The sequence below is a fragment of the Mus caroli genome, chromosome 13, assembly GCF_900094665.2.
Source record: "Mus caroli chromosome 13, CAROLI_EIJ_v1.1, whole genome shotgun sequence".
NCBI classification, from domain to species: Eukaryota; Metazoa; Chordata; class Mammalia; order Rodentia; family Muridae; genus Mus; species Mus caroli.
The window spans coordinates 28,464,518-28,484,547 of record NC_034582.1 but is presented as its reverse complement, the minus strand read 5'-3'; the positions used below and the strand labels follow the sequence as shown (position 1 = coordinate 28,484,547).

At 42.3% G+C, this 20,030-nt stretch overlaps 1 protein-coding gene across 1 annotated transcript in view; it reads right to left on the bottom strand.

Annotated features, from left to right (window-relative positions):
• LOC110308240 (serpin B9-like) overlaps window positions 1–7,207 on the bottom strand; it is a 14,549-nt gene extending 7,342 nt beyond the window's left edge. The window contains exons 1-5 of the mRNA XM_021180666.2: window positions 6,920–7,207; window positions 4,944–5,121; window positions 3,502–3,639; window positions 2,762–2,879; window positions 796–938 (exon numbers count right to left, since the gene is read on the bottom strand). Coding sequence (XP_021036325.1) covers window positions 796–938; window positions 2,762–2,879; window positions 3,502–3,639; window positions 4,944–5,111 — 567 coding nt within the window. The 5' untranslated portion in view covers window positions 5,112–5,121; window positions 6,920–7,207. The remainder of the gene's footprint in view (window positions 1–795; window positions 939–2,761; window positions 2,880–3,501; window positions 3,640–4,943; window positions 5,122–6,919) is intronic.
• Window positions 7,208–20,030: the final 12,823 nt, after the last annotated feature.

Sequence of the window (20,030 nt, the reverse complement as noted above, 5' to 3'; positions counted from 1 at the left end):
TGCCAGGGCCAAAAGAATGGGAATGGGTGGGTAGGGAAGTGGGGGGCGCTATGGGGGACTTTTGGGATAGCATTGGAAATGTAATTGAGGAAAATATATAATAAAAATATTAAAAATTTAAAAAAAATACAGATTGACATGAAAAAACAAAAAAGAAAGCTATAAATACTACTTAATAATGATAAATGGACCAGTAATTTAAAATGCTTATTTTAATTAAGACATTATTTATTATATAAATGTTTATATATTCCTTTCTACTCTGCCTCATGCTCCATACAGGTTTTATACTACATTAACACCTATGTTTTTGAGTTCTTGAACTCAAAGGAAAATGTAGTTTCTAGAATGAGGTAGAAACAGAGGTATAATTTTATAAGAAATGATCAAAAGTAGCATGAGCCACTGATAGACGGTAAAATCACACAGACAGAAATATATAGATATATATTCCTTATATCTATCATTCTTCTATGGAGTTTAAGCTTCCATTAAGAAATATAAGTCTCAAATGGTTTTTGTGTGTTCCTGATTTCATTCTTTCTGGTCTGAAAGTCAAGGCCAGCACCCCACACAGGATATGCAGTCTCTACCACTGAGCCCAGAGCTACAAAATCATGATCAAAACTTTCCATACAATCTCTTCACTACACTGGCATGTATGTTTAGATGTTGTTCCTTATGTCATCTACTTTAAAAGATATTTCCATTGTACATTCTTTGAGAAACTGTGGCGGCCACTTTCCTTTGAAATATAAGGGAATTGTCCTTTGAATTCTGGGTGCTGTTTCTTACCTTGTTTATTTTAAAGGGCATGTCCATAGTGTACTCTTTGTTAAATGGTTGATGCCACTTTCCTTTGAAATATAAGGCATTGATGAGAACCAGCCTGGTCTCTGAATCAACGGAGCCACCTGACAACAACTCTGGAATTTTACCTATTGAGAAAGCAGAGACTTCACTCAGGTCCCTTTCATATGTGTATGAGACATTAGCTGATAAGACATCTAAGCATCATGTTTTCGTATTTGTGGAATTTGGATAGGCCTATTAAAAATTATTCAAAAGAAAGCGCTAATGCCCACGTTTGACTCGAGGTCATGCACACTGGAGGAACATCATCAGGTGAGGATGGTGGAAGTCTTGTAGGTCCCTCAAGGAAAGCAGGTTCGGGCAAAGCAGAAAAAGAGATTTCAGGACGATGAACAAACCAAGCAGAAAATGTGAGAGGGAACCATGGTTACCCCTGGGGTGGCTACTGTTGGTTAGCATCTTAATTATTGGTTCTGGATTCAAACAGAGGACATGTCTCTGGTCTGTGGGGACGTTTCCCAGAAAGAGTAAGTAATAGACAGGTCACTCCCTCCGGTGGGCAGCACAATGCTGTGCTGCCAGATATAAAGGTCTGAGACAGAAACAGCCTGCTTTTGTCTGCCTGCCTTCAGTCCTTGCTGGTGAGTGCACTGTGCCTGCCATTTTTAGCTGACAATTGATTTGGCCATCATGAGGACACAGACTAGTGGCTCTGCAGAATCCTCTAGGCCTTCCATGCCAGACTTGGCCTGCTAAGGTCTCCATTCTCCTAGATCCAGCAGCTACCAGATACTCAGTCTCTCCATATGCAGGTGGTCACTATCCATTCAGCCTGTATTGTGTATGCAAATCTATTGAATCCCTCCTATATCCCCACCATTCTGTTCCTCCAGTGAACCCTTACTAATATACTAATGTTAAATACACAGTCTCATCTAGCGCTCCATGGTCATTCTCAGGTCTGACATACCACAACATGTCAGAAACTCAAAATCAGAAAGAAACTAGTGGAGGAGGCATGACTATTCCACACTTTGGAGTGCTGTTCATTCCTATAAGAGAAAATGTGGATAAAAGGACAAATTCCCTTCTTCTCTATTAATGGGTAGTTTTTCCCTGATCAAGGCAATCCTTGCTAATTTACAATATCAAGATCACACAAGAGGCAAAACTCTAACAAGAAATGTGCAAATAATTGATGAGTCTAAGAAAAGATTCTTATTCTTTACTCTGTCTGTTAGCAGAAGTAAGAATGTACCTAGTGATAGAGAGGGATCTGAATGGTTCAAATATCAGACAATGATCTCAAAGACTAATGCTGGAACCTGTCATCTCTGAAATAAAAACAAATAAGGTTCAACCCCAAATGGAAAGCTCGTTCAGGTTAATGTATAACTGAGCAGCTGGCAGGGTCTTCAATGGAAATCAAGTCTAATTCTGACAAATGTAAGTAACCAATCCAAAGCAGGAACTGTGGAAACAGAAACAGTAGTCTCCTTCAGAGGTCAACGTGGTGACAGCTAAGACAACACAGACTGTGAGAGAAGCAGCCCTAGAGCAGGATTATGGGGGTGGGGGGGTGTATCCATGAATCTCCTTCTCAGAGATGGCAGAGTCACATGACCTGTGAGTGCTGCAAACCACTCATGTCTTTTAATGTAAACTGTTAGACTGGAAATCATTTGCATCAGCCCTCGCCTGTGCTAGGTAGATATACAAACAACTCTGTGTTTCAAATCTAAGTGTCTGAGTAGAACCTCCATGAATTCCCTGAGCTCTAAATTATACCAGGTGGTCTAGATAGTCTGAATGGCTGTGACTCTGAAATGGCTGTGAGATCAGTCTGTGGTGGGGAGAAGGGAACAAAGAGAAAGGCAGAGAAGGAAGAAGAGAGAGGGTGGATGGAAAGGACAAGAATGTGGTGTGTGAAGTAACTTGAAATTCTGACCTTCAGTTTGTTTGGAGACCCATGTGTTTATGTGTTGCCTGGACGCCTCTGCTTCTTCAGCAAAGGAGAGCTGCTCCATCTCTGAGTCATAGAAGTGAAGAGAGGACTCCTTAAAGGTCTTTGGAGAGAAAATATTCAGTAAGGTAACATTTCAAAATGACATTTCAGCAAGCTTTGCAACCTACTGAATACTATGGCATTAAAAACAAAAAAACTAAATTAAACTGAGTGTGGATATCACGCTCAGCGGGTAAGAGCACTGACTGCTCTTCCAGAGGTCCTGAGTTCAATTCCCAGCAACCACATGGTAGCTCACAACCATCTGTAATGGGTTCTAATGCCCTCTTCTGGTGTGTCTGAAGACATCCACAGTGTATTTATATAAATAAAATAAATAAATCTTAATTTAAAAAAACACAACATCTTTAAGTACTGAAACTTTGCTACTGAGATATGAGTAAATAAAAATTACAAGTAGTCAATTTAAAAATATTTCAAAATATCATTACAGAATTGTGATATTTTGGGAGGACATTTAGGTGAGTCTCATTATGTAGCCTAAGCTGGCCTAGAACATGTGACCCTCTTGGCCATCTAAATAAAGGTATTATAGATATGTAGCCTCACACTGAGTAGAACTAGATCTGTAATTTTCTCATATTCTCTAGGGTCCTTCTCATAGGATCTACAACAACAACTACTTTGAGTTCAATTGCTATTATTCTACTAATACAACTTACTTGGAGGACTTCACAAGTTTTGTCTGCAAAGAGCCTGTTGGCCACTCTAAGAGAGTACTTTCTGTCTAGCTTGTTCAGCTTCCTGAGAAGCAACTGGAAACCCTGATGGATGTCTTCCTCTTTATTCAAACCAAGTGCCTGGGAAGGAAAAGATGAAACATTCTGAGTTCAGTAATAAAACAATTTGTTTCAAAAGGAATTGTCAAGGTTATGGGATGACTCAGAAAGTAAAGTACATGAGGATCTGAGTTGGAGTCTCAATAAGCATAGAAGATGGGCCCAGTGGTAGATGGAGGTCATTCCAGCACTGGGAGGAGCCTGATGAGAGAGAGTAAGACACCCAGAACTGACTCCTCCCACCCCCAACAAGAGGTATACAAGGGCATGTACACACACACACACACACACACACACACACACATACACATACATACACACACACATACATGCTATACATGAGCATACATGTTATATACATACATAAGATCTGTATATGAGTTTATTAGTGAACCTAAACCTAGAAAAGACCATGAGGACTAATTAGGAAGAAGCCTCTCTACACATCCATGTCCTCGTGGACTATGTTTGGAAATGACGAGAGAATGAGCACTTATACTTGAAAGGATTTTGAGAAAGGAAGTCCTGGCAGACCACAGGGCCACAGTAATGACTTCCCACTGTGAAGCTGAATGCTGACAATTTTTTGTTTCTGTTTTTGTTTGTTTGCTTGCTTGCTTTTTTCTCAGACAAATGGCTCCTGCCTGTTCAGGAACCCTGTGAGGTCAGAAACCCATTCTTAATCTGGAATGCTCTCAGGATGCTTGTTAAAAAGTAATGAACCCAATGCCCAATTAGGACATGGACTAGTTCCACACATTTGCCCCCTTCAGTATTTTATCTGAAGCAAGGCATATTAGACAAAATTAAGAAAAAGAATTCTCTTTCCTTGCAAACAAATAATTACAAAGCCTGTTGCTCTAAAAATTAAGATAGATCCCAGCAAACTCTCTTTCAAATAATTTCAACATCTTTTTATTTTCTCAAATTGCAGGACTGTACCTAAGTTATAACCCTAAGACCTTCCCTCCATCTTTTTTTTTTTTAAGTCTTTATTTTCCTAGAACTAATTTGCCCAGGTTAGTCTCGGACTTGGTATCTTCATATCTCAGTCTCCTTAGTAGCTGTAATTAAAGGCCTGCAACACCAAGTAAAGTATGAAATTATTCATGCATCACTGTTAATTAAATTCTAGAAAATGTACTGAGAGTTACCCCAAGTTATGACTCAGGAAATCTCATTGCCCTTAAAGAAGTCTTATTGGAGGAGACTCTGTCCTTCCTCTTTAGCCCCTGCCCCATGAAAGAGTGTATGCACATTCCTACTGTCCCTTCTCAGCAGTTCTTATGCATGTGACACAGGTGTGGTTATGACAGAGAACATACCTGAGATATCTGGACTGCTGTCTGTCCCTTTGCACCCAAGAGGACCATGGCTAGAGCAGAGGAGATGCTCACAGGAGAATAACATACATTTTTGGAAGGGTTGCTTTGACATAGCATCTTCAAAAGATGGATGGCAAAGGTGCCATTTCCTTCAGACAGAGTACTCATGATACAGAGTCTGGAGGGAAAGAAGATATAAAAATCAACATAGAGCTGAAGGTTCATTGTTCTGAGGCAGGGAAATCTGGGACTCTATTTCTGGTTGTCATTTCAAAGGTCATAGGTACTTTAAATTAAATTTCAAAAATTCATTCTAGATTACAGTCCTTCCAATTTTAAGGTTATTAGCTAAGTGTGGTCATTGCAGCAGACCAAACTAGCTTCTTCTCATCTGTACAGGGAGAATGAAAGATCATCAGGAACACAAACACAAAACACAGCAGAGAGAGGTGATATTCAGCCTCCTCCATACAGACCAACTCCTCTCTTCTGAAGACAATGGAGTCTGAAGAAGGAAGAGAAGGAAGAAGAGGAAAGGAAGAAGAAAACAACCAGGAATACTGGGTCCTCTTGCCTGACTCAGTGACTCTGTATCCTGGACGCTGCCTGTGAAGAATCCTGTGTTACCCATGAAGAATTAGACAGTATCCTCCCCATTTTCGAGATGCTACAGAAAAGACACTGAGATGCTAAATGAGACCCAAAGACAAGCTAGCCTTATTACTGTGTTGTGTACTGGGGAGCATTCCCCTGCAGTAGCTGCTCAGAGGACCTTGCATCAGCTGCAGGCACCCTGGCTGCTTTTCTACGGATTATGACTCATCTTCCAAATGGATGGACAGCTTGGCCCAGACTAAGTGACTGCTCCTGACACTTTAACCCTGTTCTGAGTCCCTGTGCATCCCATGGCTGTGCTCTCACTGTTCTGGGGTCCACCTTTGAACCCTGGACATATGTTCAGAGTGCTGCCTACTGAGTTAACATGCAGATCACATAGCCTAGGGAGCGTCAGAACACTCAAACCATACATCTTCCCATTCCTCAGACAGAGGGACACAGCAACCTGAGAGTGTACTACGATCCTCTGGCTCCTCCCCTTATGAGTTCCAGGGCTCTGGAGGAAAGGTGGGACTGCTTTATTTCAATGACTTACTCTCTGGCTAGTCCTCTCATCTAACCCAGCTTGCCCCCTCCTCCTGCATTCCTGCCCTTATGTCACTTTAAAGTCGCTTCTGAGTCCTTGAAGTACAGTTTATTTCACCTAGAATGTTCCCTACCCCATCCCTGTCACTGAGTTCAAACTCCTCCCCCTTCCCAACTTCATTGGAACAGGACAGCCTCAGTAATGAGCCCCACCCCAGGTCTGCTCATTACTCTTAAGTGTCACCTTTCTCTTACTGATTGCTGTCCTTTCTCCTCCATATTCTGGAGCTCTCTGAGGGTAAGGGAGATGTCTGGCACTCTAATAGTAAGCATACTCAAATAAAGGGGGTATTTGATTACTCAGATAAAGTTATCAAAGATATGATCACTGTCAGCATGGAGTGAATTATTTTATAAATGAGAATGAGCAGTGCTAAAATTTGTACTAGAGACCCCAGATGTTTAAAAAGTCCGGAAGTAAGGGAGGGATTACTTTGCAAGATCCACAGGGAGAAGGCAGAGGCTTTCAAATTGCCTAGGTGGTAGGGACTGAGAGAAAGCATAAAAAGATGCCAGTGGAGAGGCTGCCAATATCCTGCAGTCCCCAGGCCTGGCTCAGGAGGAGCCAACACAGCTTAAAAACCAGTCCTAAGATCTGCATCTCTGCCATTGGCCAGCTGGAGATCCTAGAGGAGTCACCATTTAAAAACCTCCCAGCTGTCTCTTTCCCTAACTAAGCAGTCTTGTTTTCCCTCCTGGACTCAGCCTATGCCTTGTAAACATGACCTCTTTGGGTCCCACAGCGCCACCCCGAGCCAGATGCCCGCACCTACCACAGTTGCAGCTTCTCAATCCAGCGTTAGCAGCCTTGGTGCTCCCAGTAGACTTTCAGAGCTGCCTGCGGAACTCTGCTCGTCCTATCTATATTCACACAGTACAAGGCAGGGACTTCTGGTTTTGTGCCCCTGCTCAGGGGCGGGGAGACAGGCTGCCTCTGGCTCTGGCGACCACAGCAGGAAGAGGATGAGTGGGGGTTGGGGAAAAACTGGGTCCTTAGAGAAAGTGAAAGTAGCAGGAGTTTTCGCTGTGCGTCAAGGGAGAATGTCAGGGATTTTAATAAAACTCGGCCTGTGGGGTGGCCAGTGGTAGATGTGGAGGGTACCCCGTGTCTAAATCCATTTCCACACACCCAGCCTCCTCTCCTGGCAAACACTAACCCATTTTCTGGCTTTTTTAACCAGTCATGAGCACTTTGTTTAAACAGAGTATGTGATCATGTGTGTGGTCTTTTACTAAACAGATGTTTCTGAGGCTCAGCCTTAAGTGTTCAAGGTGGCAGTAACCGGGGCACAGGCAACAGGCCTGCCACACGATGTCATCTGTGGGCATTGGAATATGTTTAAAAAAAAAAAAAAAACCCTCAACTCAAGTGAAACCACCATTCTTGACTTTGCCAGAGAAAGGAGTTTCATGAAGAGACAGTATGAGATGGAGTTGGATTTATTGAGAAGCAAACACAAATATATTTTTAAAAAGTAATACATAAAGGGAAGAAAAGTGGGAAATGAGAGAATGAGACACACCTAAGCATGCAGGGCTCTCAAGAAGAGCATGGCTTCAGTGGCTCAGCAGTAGCTACATGTGTGGCTTTGGTGGCTCTCAGGTGCTACATCTTACAAAGTTGCTGAGAAGCCCTCATTCTCCTTTGTAGTTAATAGAGATTCAGTATTTCTTTGTTTAGTTATTTTAAGGACAAGCTTTTAAAACGACAAAGAATGAAACTATATGAGGCCAAACGCATAAGCAGAACTTCAACATAGGAAGCCTTGGTGGGAAACAGGAAAGAACATTAGGAAGACTTCTCAGACACAGGAGAGGCTCACCCTGTCTACAGGATGAGTCACCCATTTTGCTAACCTTGAGAGTTCATTCAATTTTAAAGCCTGTGGTATACTCAATCTAGAAAGCTTTCTTTCCCACGTGTTCTCCTTGTGGCTCATGGCTTTTCTCTAATCTCTTCCTCCCTGAAGCTTGCTGTGGTGCTTTTTGGCTTCTCCAGGGTGCTCATTCTCTCAGCTCCATTTTCCACAAGAATCTCCTCACACCACTCTCCTCTAACCCCTGACCCAGCAGGAAGTGGCAGCAGCTGCAGGACCTTTAGCTCATGGCTTTCTTGATCATCTTGCTGGAGGCAAGGTTTGGCTTCCTTACCTGCAACATCTGCTTCCTCATCCTCTGTCCTCCACCAGCAGAAGGAGATCCAACCTCCTGTCCCTTTAGGTTACTGTATTTTCTCTCCTTTGATCAACAGCCAGTCTGACCATCTCCTGTCTTAACTTTTGTTCTTGGGGTCACTTTTCCCCTGATCCCACGTCACTGAAGCAGCTGGCCCACTGCTATCTTCCTCTTTGTCCTTGTATCTTCTGACACAGTATCTCCTTTCTGTTCTGCTTCTCCTTCCTCACCCCTGCTCCATCTCATTCAACAATGAACCAACTTATTTTTTTATTCTTGGCTACAATGTTCTAGCCTTCTATCTACTCACTCACCCCCCAATCTGGTTTTCTGGATGTAGTCTATTACTACATGGGCCTGCCCTTTAAAACAGCACTGACTCTTCAGCGTACAGATCCCACAGCAATACGCTTCTCTGTGGACTTCGTCTCCCTTAAGTAAGTTATTGTGATCATTTTCAGTGCACTTCCTGCTTGATGGCATGGACTCTCATTCTTCTCTCACTTGGAGAATTTTTTGGAGTCAAAATTTTCCATATTTTTGCTGCTTGGGGCTTCTATCCCAGAGGCCTATAGCAGTAGGACCCTATGCCTAAGCTCCCTTCCTTGTTTTTCCTAAATAAATGTGACTTTATGGCTACCTTGCATAGGAATTATAGTCAGGCATGATAAAGCATGGGTTAGAAGGCTGCCAAGGCATCTCTTGGACTATAAATAGGTTTTCTTCTAAGAGTCCTAGGAATTTGCATGTTCACATCTGGAAAAGGAGAATGACTACGTATGCTTAGGCTGTAAGCATGATTGCTGTTTTACTGTTCTTCATTGAAATATCCATGCAGAGAATGAGTATTGTGTGCAAGTCAGCAACCTTCACAGAACCTGTTAACTGGGCTGGCAAGAGTCTTAATCAGACCCGGGAATGTAGGACTTCATTCCTTTCCTGAATCTGCTTAACTATTTTGTTCTTTCTTTAGTATCTCAAGACATGTATGCTCTCTTGGAGTTACCTAGAGTATAGCCCAAGGAATTTCTGGGTCTTATGACAACTCTACATTTCATAGTCTGAAGAACTACCTAATGCTTTTGAGGTCTTCTGTGCAATTATATGTCCCCACCAACAGGTTGTAAGTTTCAGTTTCTTCCCGTGCATGGCTTTTCTTTTCTTATTTTAGCCAATAGGTGTGATATGGTTACTCATTATGGTTTTGAGTTTTCCCTGATGAGTAATGATGTCAATCATAAGCTCATGTGTTCACTGAACCTTTATAAATCTTTCTATAAGACTGCCTACTCAAATTACTCATTTTTCTTGAGGCATCATCATCTTCATCATCATCATCATCATATTGCAAATGAATTGCATGACACCAATTTCTTAACTGTGCTCTCTGCTTACCTTTTTATCTCTGTGGTAAATTCTAAAACATCCAAAAATACGTCAGGTGACTGTCATTTCCGTGAGATGTGATTCATGGAAAGTTCCTCCTAGCCATAGTCACAGCTCTGGTCTGCCTCTTCCTAGAACCTGTGTGGCCTCTATTGAGAAAACTCCCTTTTGTGCCTCCGTAGCTCTCACTTAAGCCCCTTTAATCAGACATAAGAATCTGAGAGTTGATTGGTTCACTGTGAAGTCTTTCTTTGGGTTGACTGGATCCAAAGACTGAAGTTACTCTCACATTAGAGGTGAAAGTTTTGGAATTCTGTTTAAAAAAATGGCATGTCCTAACCTAGGTTTCTTTTTGTTCTTGTAGGTAGGAGGCTGGAGCCTGAGACTGCCTTCCCCAGATTGCCTGTAGATCTCTATCCCTACATTCCTGTGGCTTGTGTACTGGACTGTCTAGGCCCACATGTTCCTGTGTGTGTACTGCGTAGATCATCCTGGGCCTGCGTCCCTGCTGGAAGTTACCAGCCTGGTGGTTTTTCCCCACAGTGAATAAATATGTCTTATTTGTCTATGGCTCCTTACATTTTTCAGCCTCCAGCCTCTTCTGATCCCCTCCTGTCCCAGAATCAGAATGTGGATCACACAGTGGCAGGAAGGTAGCTCCAGCTGGGAAGTATTCCACCTTTGGTGGGTGGAAAGAGAGTACCTGAAAGAAGTGGTATGTAAGAAACAATACAGGAGAGTTTAATAAACTTCAAGAGGTGGTTAGGCTGTGAAGACAGTTCAATAGTCTGTGAACTATGAATCCCCAGCAAGAGTCATTATCAGAGACATAAAGTATGGTGCACAAATAAATCAGTCACAGTTGGGTGCTGGTTGTTGTGGGAAATATTAAAAAAAGAACAGCCAAGTTCCCGTGCTCCATCCAGCTACTCTCTGCCTGCCAGCTCTCTGGTTGGGGCCAGAGCTCCCAAGTTCTCTTCACTGTGATGCCAGCCCCATGCAATGACTGCCCACTGCAAGGTCAGCCACCACAACACCCAGCAACCCTTCTAGAAACAACAATCTAGAAACTTATAATTAACAAGTCATATTTATTTATCTATAAATTTTCAATTCACAAGATGCCCACACAATGATTTCAGAGCCAATTGATAATGATACAAGCTGCCCACCTACATCAACCAAGTTACCCCAACTATTCTATCCCTATATGATATTCATAACTACCTAAGGCTATTAAAACCACACGGGATCAGGATCTTCTTCCTGTCTGTCTGCTTCCATCTTGGCTTCTACTCACCCTACTTTGAGTCTGTCTCACTGTCCAATCACAGGCCTCCTGCTGCACTAATATTTTAATGTAATTTGACAGAGAAAATCCTACCACATGCCGTGATACACATTTGCAATGCTAGAATCAAAGGATAGAGACAAGCATATCTCTGTGTATTTAAAACTAGCCTGGTCTACATATGAAGTACCAGACAGCCTGGACTATAAAAGTGAAACTCTGTCACAAACACACAAAAGAAAACAATAATCATATCAATAAACTGTTAGGGTTAGAGCCTGTGTTCTGGCAGCCCTAACAAGCCTAGCTTGGCCGGTGGTCCTTTAAAAACAAATTTAAAGAGGTAAATTCATAGTAACACAAGACAAAGGAGGTTTAGTCAATGAGGCCACATAGGGGAGAGGTACTAATTATACAGTGTGCTCTGAGGTCCATAAGTGGGATTCATGATATGAGATTACAGAAAACAAAAGACTTGAGTTGATAGAGCTAAGCAGTCACGATGTGATCCTACCTATCATTTTCCCATTGCTGTTTGACTCCATTCTGTCCTGCATGGTGGTCAGAGAAACCAGAAATCTCTCTCTGGAACACAATTTTTCTCTGGAAGATTCTGGGATTTTAAATCCATCAGCATGATGCTCCTAGATAAATGGAAATTCACTGGGGAACATTGTTTAAATAGTTTTTAGTCAAATGAAGTACAAATGTCCCTTTAGGGTATCTTTGTTCTTTGTCCAGCAGTCTGGAAACAGTCTCTACTTGCTTCTAACACCATAGCCTTAGGGTATAATAGGCCTTTGTCTGAACAAATGCCATAAAAGGAATACAAGTGGAAACCAAGAATAAAACTCATCCAGTTACTGTTGGGAGACCAGGAATCAGAAACATTTGTCTATAACTTCTTGGCTTTGGCCACTTGGGTAACAGCTTTCCTGACCAATACCTTCTTGGTTTGAGATAGGGTGTCACCTTGAAGCCTACGTTGGCTTTAACGTATGATGCTCCTGCTTCAGGTTCTTAAGGTTCTACCATGGTCCAAGATCAAACTTTCTGAGCTGTCTCACTGCCCCTCTACATTCAGTTTTTAACCTAATAGTATTATAAAACATAGATTGCTATTATAACTGCTACTGAAATCTGATAAACCGTAAACACATGATGATGAGAACATAAATCACACAATCCAGCAACACTTCTAAACCATGTAACAGGCTGAAATACTCAACATGTCATCCAGTCTTAGGGAAGAATGGTCATATGGGAGAGTATGGAGTACAAAAAGTCTTGTGAAACTGAGTCTCTAGAAAAATTTTGCTTTTCTTTTCCTAAGATATGGCACCCAGAGCTATTCTAACAGACAGTACACCCTTTTCTAGTTACTAGAAAACCTTTCCCTAAATGGACTGGGGCTTAGAGAATAAGCACACAGCCATTTCCATGTCTTAAGGATACCTACTGATTTTACCAAAAGAACCAGAAAACTGCAAATTATAATTCAAAATGAAAAACATTGATTAATGAATGTAAGCACTAATGGGAATTTTTTAATTTAAATTTTATTTATTATTTTCAAATTTATGAACATTCCCAAAAGAAGTTATTTAAGTTCAGAGAAAATAGGAACACAACAGACCAGGAGACCTAGCCAGAGCACTCTAGTTGTGACACTGACCAAATTGAGAGAACAAATGAACACATTTTTGCTATACATAAGGATACACTGAGTTACAAGAACTGTTTTCACAGCTAGGGTATACAGATGAGGTCAGAGCCCTTCTAGGGTGCTGTAAATGTTCTTAGTCTCAAACTTCAACTATTTGAGCCTTTATTATGTCACAAGGGTCTAATGCCTGATACAACTAATAAAAAACACACAATAAACACAGTCATTAGGCCATTCAAACTGCTACAAGTTGATTGTATAAGGTTGAAACAAAGACAAGAAAAGGAGAAAGCAGAATGTCCATGAATTGTGTTACCTTTTGATGGAGAAGAGAACTCACCATAATGCAAGATGCTGCTGGTTTGCTCAGAAGTTAGTTCCTATAAGGCATAATGTTTTTATACACTGTGCAAAATTTACCCTTGTGTTATTCAAATGCTGATTTCTCTGCCCTCATATCTTATTTCAATCCGGACATGGCATCATAATGCTTATACCAAGAATGTCCTGTCTCATGTTTGTGTAAACAATTCTTACCACTAATTCTCTGCCTTGTCACTAAATGCTAATCACCCAATTCCCAGGCAGACCAGAGAATAGGGTGGGACTTCTGAAAACCAGAGGAAGGAGAAAGGGGAAAGAGGAAGATTCAGATCATTAAGGAGGATGTGCTGGCGATGGGTACTATCAGGAACCATGTTGACTCTGGAGCACTGTAGGATCTAAGTCACTAAGTATGCTGGATGAGACACCACTATCCTATCTTTTTTTTTTTTTTTAACTTAATCATTTTCACAAAGACAAACTCCAAATGCAATCCCTTCTTGAGGTACCAAGGATTTGGACTTCAAAATATTAATATCAAGGGACATAATTTAGCTCATGGTGATAGTGATTCAAATACATGCTAATGTCACATAATTATGGAGACCCCAGCTTGCCCTTCCCTTCAGAATGTGGAATGACACTTGCATATTTTTGTAATTCTTTCCCAGAAGCATAAACATTGGTCCTCACCAGCAGTTCAACACTAGGGTACTCAATAGCCATGCATAGCCATCCTCACCAAAAGACACTTGGTGGTATTCATCTAGCATCAAAGGCTAAGCACTCCTCCTTGGAGACAAAAACATCCTAACTCTAAAACATTTTTTGCTTTAAAAAAATTATTTAAAGCACCACGTACTATTACCATCAGCTATGTGCATGAGATGGATGTGAAACAAAAATTAATTTCATATTCAGACCTCAAGATATTGCCAAGATAACACAATACATACTGAAAATGTTTCAATACCAAGAAAAAAAAATAAGCCACAACCCTTCTTGAGCCAAGAATTTTAGCTAAGAAATCTTCAGTCTGTCCTGGTGCCCCCCCCGTAACTATGTAAATTCTCAGCATGTATTTCAATGGCCTCAGCCAGAACTCACAGACTTTCTGTTCCTTTGCTCAGGGTCCATCACAGATAAATAGGGACTGTCCAGGGTTAAGAATGATCACACTAAGCTCCTTACCTGCATGGGTTGGCTCTGCTGTCTGAGTGTGCACCTCTCTGTTTTCCCCAGCTGAACAAACATTTCTAAGGAAAGAGGCAAGACTGATAAAAACCTTCCATGTTAGTTTGTTGTACTGGAGTTTTAGTTTTGGTTTTAGGAGTAATGTTCTGGACTTCCCCCGCCCCTCAGTTTGAACAGCATCATTGAAAAACACTCCCATTGACTTTGTAACAACAATTTATTTCTCCAATTTAAAAGGAGCGTTAGCTAATGCCTTTGTGGTGAGTGTTGTAATTAGAAAAGACATCATTGGCCAAAGGAGTTGTACTTAGTTATGTTAATATTCATATGAACTCTTAGTTGTGTAAAGAGTTTGGCCGTTTTAAAAACTTGCACCAAATACAATTTATTCTATTTCAGAGTGTATAAGGGGTATATGCTTGGGGTGAGGCAGGGGGCAGGTGTACATAGTGCATGCACTGATGCAAGAAAAACACATCCATGTCCTGGTCTATCACTCCCTCTCTGATATTCTTGAGGCAGGTTATCTCATTGAACCTGGAGCTAGGCTGACAGCCAGTAAGCCCCAATGATTCTCCTGTCTCCACTGTCAGACAGAACAAGGTGACCCCACCATGGCTTTTTATGTACAAGCTTGGGGTTTCAACTCAGATGCTTTGTTTATACAACAAAAGCTCTTACCTACTGAACTGGCTACCTATGCTTTTCATTATTATTATTATTATTATTATTATTATTATTATTATTATTATTTTGTATACAGAGTGATCCAATTTACTTCATGAGGCTTCATGCCTTAAAGGAGCCTTCACCTCAGGCTGGGAGCACCAGCAGTTGTCTGTACTCAGTGACCCAGTAAGAACATCCCTTGAAATGAGCAGTTCAAAGGTCAGGCACCTAAGTAACACAAAGAGGCCTCGTCTCAAAAACAAAGCTCTCAAATAACCTGTGCTGATCACCACCAGGGACCAGCGTGTGGCAAACTCTGACATATCTGAAATGTGCATTCATGAGAAATTAATGGCAAACCACTTGACACAGTGATAGGGAACATAGAGAAGTCCTTAAACTTTGCTCTGACAACCAACACTACATTTTCCTGGTCAGCTCTCTATTCAGATGATTTTAAAGCAACAAACAGCGAATGTTGTTGCTGACACTGGAAAAGGGTCTTAGTACATGCTAATCAATGTAAGATGGTACAAAGCCAATTGTGGTGATGTTGCCCATAGTTCCAGCTAGTGGGGGCTTGGAAGCAGGGAGATCACTGGAGCCCATGAGGTCCAAACCAACCCCAAAATACAAAAAGACTATACCATCAATATGTTGGCTGTCTCTGTACTACACAGCTTACTGGAAATACCCTTCATTACAAATATTATGATTAGTCATGGAAACTAGATCTGGCCAAATGTTAATCATGTAAATTATTAATGCAAGAATAATAGATTATCTTATCTCTTACACCCCCACAAAAATGATACACAAAAGACACAAAGCCCATTCAAAATCGAACTAATAATTAAAAGAATATGATGTAGATTATTTATCATTCCATTCAAAGTCCTCCCTCTTTGGTATTATTCTTAGGACACCACAGCACTTACGTAAATATTTTTTTCCTCTGGCTGATTTTCAAGGACCTTTCCAGATGGTGGACAAACTGAGGTCAAAGGGGAAGCATTTTTTCTGAGATTTCCCAGTATTGTCCCGAGAAATCGGAATCTGAGCTCATGACAGTAACTAAGAGTGTATTCTTTCCAACAAGAATTGTGGGACTGTTATAGGCAGCCTATTTTGGTTGAATGTGGCTTGCTCCAGTGACCAAATAGAGAAATCTACAAGGGACAGAAAGGCAAGCCACATTCCCAGAATCAGGTGCCTGTCCACAATTCTGTGACTCAGTCACAAAGACGATGTTCCAAGCTTCTGGCATTTTGGCTAGACTGCACCTCCACAGCTACCTGACTATAGCCAGGTGTGCTCCTCCCCACAGTTACCTGGCAACAGTAAGGTAGCCCAGCCTACTATAAGAGGGACTGCTTGGCCCCCTCCTTGCTCTCTTTAGCCCTCACCTTTCTTACTCTGTAGCCCTCCTTTTCTCTCTCCCCTTCCCCCTCTCTCCATGTGGCCATGGCCGGTCTCTCTCTCTTTCTACCTTCTCTCGTTTCTCCCTGCCTTTCTACAATAAAGCCCTAAAACCATAGACTGTCTCTGATCATCAAGGCCCTCCTTGCTTGAACGATGGGATGGGCTTTCTCCTAAGGAGCCACGTCTAACCTCCCACCAGAAGGCCATCCTGTGCTCCAGCCACAGACCTGACCAAGGACTCTCGCCTTTGTGGGAACCATCCAGCGCCCCCTCTCCCCCTGCCCTCTCCTCCCTTATCCCCAGGGCTGAGTGCTGCCCCAGGGCCCCTATTCTGTTCTCAGCTCTTCCATCTATTGTATCCAGCGTGGAATGCAGGAGGCTGAGAAACCTGGTGTCTGGGGCTGCCCCTTGCCCACCATTGGCCCGCATGGGGTCAGTGGCTTAATGTGGGAACTAAAAGGATCTGGGGAAGTGGGGAAGGGAGGATAGCCCGCGCGCAACCAGAGTTCTTCCTATGCTCTGGGCAGGCAGATGCGGGAGGGCTGCCAGACACTTTTCACTCAGCCCATGGTGGACAAGGGGTAGACCCCAAAACCAAGGGGTCCCCAAGTGACACCCTATGCCCTGGGGTTATGGGAGAGAGGGCTTAGGGAGAGAGGTTCCCACACAGGCAAGAGTCTTGCCTTGATAAACAGAGATTGTCTATGGTTTTAGAGTTTTATTATAGAAAGGCAGGGGTAAAGAGAGAAGGTAAAAGAGAGAGAGAGAGACTGGCCATGGCCAAGAGGAGAAAAGGGGAAAAAGGAGAGAGAGAGAGAGAGAGAGAGAGAGAGAGAGAGAGAGAGAGAGAGAGAAGAAAGGCTAGAGAGTATGAAAGAGAGAGTGAGAGGGAGTAAGAGCAAGAGAGGAGAGAGTGAGGAGGGGCCTAACAGCCCCTCTTATAGTGGGCTGCTTTATCTTACTGTTGCTAGGTAACTGGGGAGGAGTTTAGCCTGAAGGTCAGAAGTTTGGGACATTGCCTATGTGACTACTAACCATGCTTCTTTTGTGGGGGCTGAGGGGGAGGTAACTTCAATGGGAGCCAGGGTTCCAGGAGACATGATAGAACTCCTTCCGTCCTATGTAGGTGAATTATCACCACTCGGTCCCAGGATTCAACATTTCAGCTCGACTAGAGACCAGACTCTGTGTATAGCCCAGTGCCCCACAGCTTAACACAGCCAGATGCCCAGCCAGGGCCTCGTGGAAAGCGTGCGCACTCCTCCAGAGTCCACCCACCCAGAGCACCAAAACTCTGGCGGGATGTGGGTTCTCTTCCACTCCCCTCTTTCCCCCACACCCACAGCCCTGCAAAGCATAACTTCAAGATCAGAACAGTGGAGTCCTGCTGCTGGCCTCAGGGCTAGGAAAGCACATAAAACTGTCACAGCAATAGCACTTGTCAAACCCCGCCCCACCATGCTTCCTGTGAAACTCCTGGTACACTGAAAGCATGGCTTCTCAGCAAGTCTTCTCTGGGTCCTTGTTGTTCTGTTTCTGGATTACTCTGTCTTCATTAAAGGACAGTGCCTCTATATGGCTTTTAAGGCTGTGGGAAAACTCCATGACTTAAAGCAGCTCATGTTGGGGAGAGTGGTTTGCTTCAGTTTATGATTCTCAGGTCATGTTCTATCATTGAGGGAACTCATGCCAGGAAGCTGGAGGCAGGAGGTGATGATAAATCAAGCCCATGGTTTGGTTCTGAGTCTACATTCTCAGACATGACGTAAAACTCTCACTGCTTCCTTCCTTCCTTCCTTCTTCCTTTCTTTCTTCCTTCCTTTCTTTCTGTCTGTCTGTCTGTCTTTCTTTTCTTTTTAGTTCTTTCTTGGAATTTAGTTGGTTTTTTGTTTTGTTTTGTGTGGTTTTTTTGCAGTCTTTTTTTATGGGATATTTTCTTTATTTACATTTCAAATGTTATTCCCTTTCTCTCGGTTTCTCCTCTCTCGGAAACCCCCATACCATTCCCCCTTGATCCCTGCTTCTATGAGGGTGTTCCTCCACCCACTCACCCACCTACTCCTGCCTCCCAGCCCTCGAATTCCCCAACACTGAGGCATCTATTGCGCCTTCATAAGACCCAGGACCTCTCCTCCCATTAATAGCTGACAAGGCCATCCTTGCTGGAGCCATGGGTCCCTCCATGTATACTGGGTTAGCCCCCACTGCTTTCTATTTCAATAAAAACCTGTGCCTTTACACATTCTTACCAACTTGAAACTCACTCAGGTTGCAAGTCACACTGCAGGACAAACCTTTATAACTCTCCCAATAGCTTGTAGAGAAGCTGTCATCCACGTGAGTTTCAGGGACATGGGTCTCCTGTTTTGTTGAAAACACTGGCTCTTCCTTGCCCATACAGGTATCTAATAGGTGACTGGAATGGAATACAAAGGCTTGGTCTTCGCATTGTGTCTGAAGTCTTTGCTGCCTTAACCTCCGAGTTAGAGACTCTCCTCAGCTCTATGTATAAGTGTTAATGTCTTAGGAATATTTTCTCCAAACTATAAATAAAGGTTAAAGACCTAGACTTACCTGATCTCTCCCCATACTTATGGCTAACGATATCAAACAGCTGTCTGACATGAAATGACAGGCCATAAAGGGACTGAGAAAAGGTTCTGGGAAGGTCTCGCCTATACCCAGAAAAAGCAGAGTTGTGCTTCCCCTTTGTTCACTTCCCTTTTCCCCTCCCTGATCTTTTGTTTTGGGGGGGGCATGGATTTTTAATTGATTCATTAGGTTGTAGGCATTTATAGTGTTTCTCTGTTTTTGTTATTAATAAATAATGCTGCCATGAACATTGTGCACCATTCTTGGCATGGGTTTATACAGTTCTCTTTAATTAAAATGGAACTGTTGGTATATTATAGCTAATATTCATATTGCTGTGATGAACCACCATGACCAAAGTGACATGGCAAGGAAACGGTTTATTCAGCTTATACTTCTACATCACAGTTCATCATCCAAGGATGTCTGGATAGGAATTCAAACAATCAATATCCTGGAGGCAGGAGCTGATGCAGAGGTCATGGAAGGGTGCTTCTGATTGGCTTGCTCTCCATAGTTTGCTCAGCCTACATTCTTATAGAACCCAGGACCACCAGCCAAGTGGTGGCACTACCCAAAGGGGCCTGGACCCTGCTCTATCAATCACTAATTAAGGAAATGCCCTACAGCTGGGTCTTAAGGAGAACTTTTCTCAATTGCAGTTCTCTCCTTTTTGATAACGCAAGGTTGTGTCTTATTGACATAAAACTGGCCAGCATTGTTGGTCACTGTGGCAACTCCATGTTTAACATATTAAAAACTACTTAAATCTATTTCTAAGACCAGTGCACCATTTCATATTCTCAAGGAGACACCCTTTCTAACACATATTATTTGTCTACTCCCCACTCCTGTTGCTTTTTAAATTAGCATATAATGTATTAGATAGTATCATACTGCTTACAATGTGTTAGGTAGCATTACGTTCTTTTCAGAAAAGTCTGGTTTTATAGATTCACCTCCACCCTATCACCCCCACTTCTCTGACCCCTTCTTGTAACCTTCCTCCAGTGTCCTTCATTCTTTCACGTTACAAGTGTCCTTAACGTCCCACCTCCTCTGATCCTCTTATTATTTGCCTCTATTTTTGACAATATTAATTATTCTTTATAACAAAATAAACTTTTATTGGGTATAAATATCATATTTGGTAGCATGGGTGAGA